The sequence below is a fragment of the Octopus bimaculoides genome, chromosome 5 (assembly GCF_001194135.2).
Source record: "Octopus bimaculoides isolate UCB-OBI-ISO-001 chromosome 5, ASM119413v2, whole genome shotgun sequence".
NCBI classification, from domain to species: domain Eukaryota; kingdom Metazoa; phylum Mollusca; class Cephalopoda; order Octopoda; family Octopodidae; genus Octopus; species Octopus bimaculoides.
The window spans coordinates 98,328,571-98,329,637 of NC_068985.1; the positions used below are offsets into that span (position 1 = coordinate 98,328,571).

General features: G+C 34.8%; 1 protein-coding gene across 1 annotated transcript in view; it reads right to left on the reverse strand.

Annotated features, from left to right (window-relative positions):
• The window catches only part of LOC106878048 (cytochrome P450 4A12B), a 27,827-nt gene that overhangs the window by 7,858 nt on the left and 18,902 nt on the right, over nucleotides 1-1,067 (reverse strand). Inside the window, exon 5 of the mRNA XM_052968087.1 lies at nucleotides 533-635. Within this exon, the coding sequence (XP_052824047.1) occupies nucleotides 533-635 (103 nt within the window). The remainder of the gene's footprint in view (nucleotides 1-532; nucleotides 636-1,067) is intronic.

Consider the following 1,067-nt stretch of genomic DNA (forward strand, 5'->3'; position numbering starts at 1 on the left):
ACTGACAGTGTAATAAAGGCTAGAAGGCCTGATTTAGAAGTGGTAGACAAAGATAGTAGAACGTGCCAGATAATTGAATTTTCAGTTCCAAATGATGAGAACCTCAATATGAGAAGCATCAAGAAAATAGCAATGTACCAGGACCTAGCCATTGAGTTACAGATGCTATTGGAAAGTGTGGGTAAAACGTATCCCTGTATGGTGCATTGGGAGGTATCCCTAAAGATTTAACAAATGGATTGAGGAAATAGGCCGAAAACGTAATTAACGGCAGCTCCAGTAAATAGTGATGTTAGGCACAACTAAGATACTGAGGAAGATACTGGGCATCTAGCCCAATGTTAAGAATTTTTCTTTTCCAACACATTTCAACATGATGTGCGTGTATGAATTAACAATCCTTTCTTCTAAAGACATAAGACCTGAAATTTTGTAATCAATTGATAGTTATTTCATCGACTGCAAAGGGGAATAAGCAAAGTCAACCTCAGCGAAATAACATGACAAAAGTTTGTATACATTTGCAACTTACGAAAAAAAACGTCAATTTCCTCTTGTAACTTCTTTTGCACATCTGGATACGAAGATACTAAAAGTATTATCCACTGTAAAGTTGTAGACATTGTATCCGTACCCTGGTAGAATAGAATATGTATTAGATTTTACTGAGTAATTTCATAAGGCTGATAATATAGTTGGGTTAGCCTCGATGAATATGAAAATGGTTTAAAATGTAAATGAACTCCAGTGAGAATTGAAATCTAAATGACGATGTGTCAGATATATTTTCTCTTTTACGTGTTTGAGTTATTGTATAGTGGCCTTGCTGGTATACCACTTTCAAGGGTTTAGTCGTCGAAATCCATCTCAGTACTTAATGACTTTTCCCGTCAAGTACCTAAGTTATCGCTCTCTTCGGCCTAATGCTACGCAAAGTGTAAACAAAGCAACAGTGATTGTCATGTGGTGAGTGAGACGACTAATAATACGAAGACATACATACATACACATATATGTATATGTAAATACGCATATATATATATATATATATATATATATATATATAT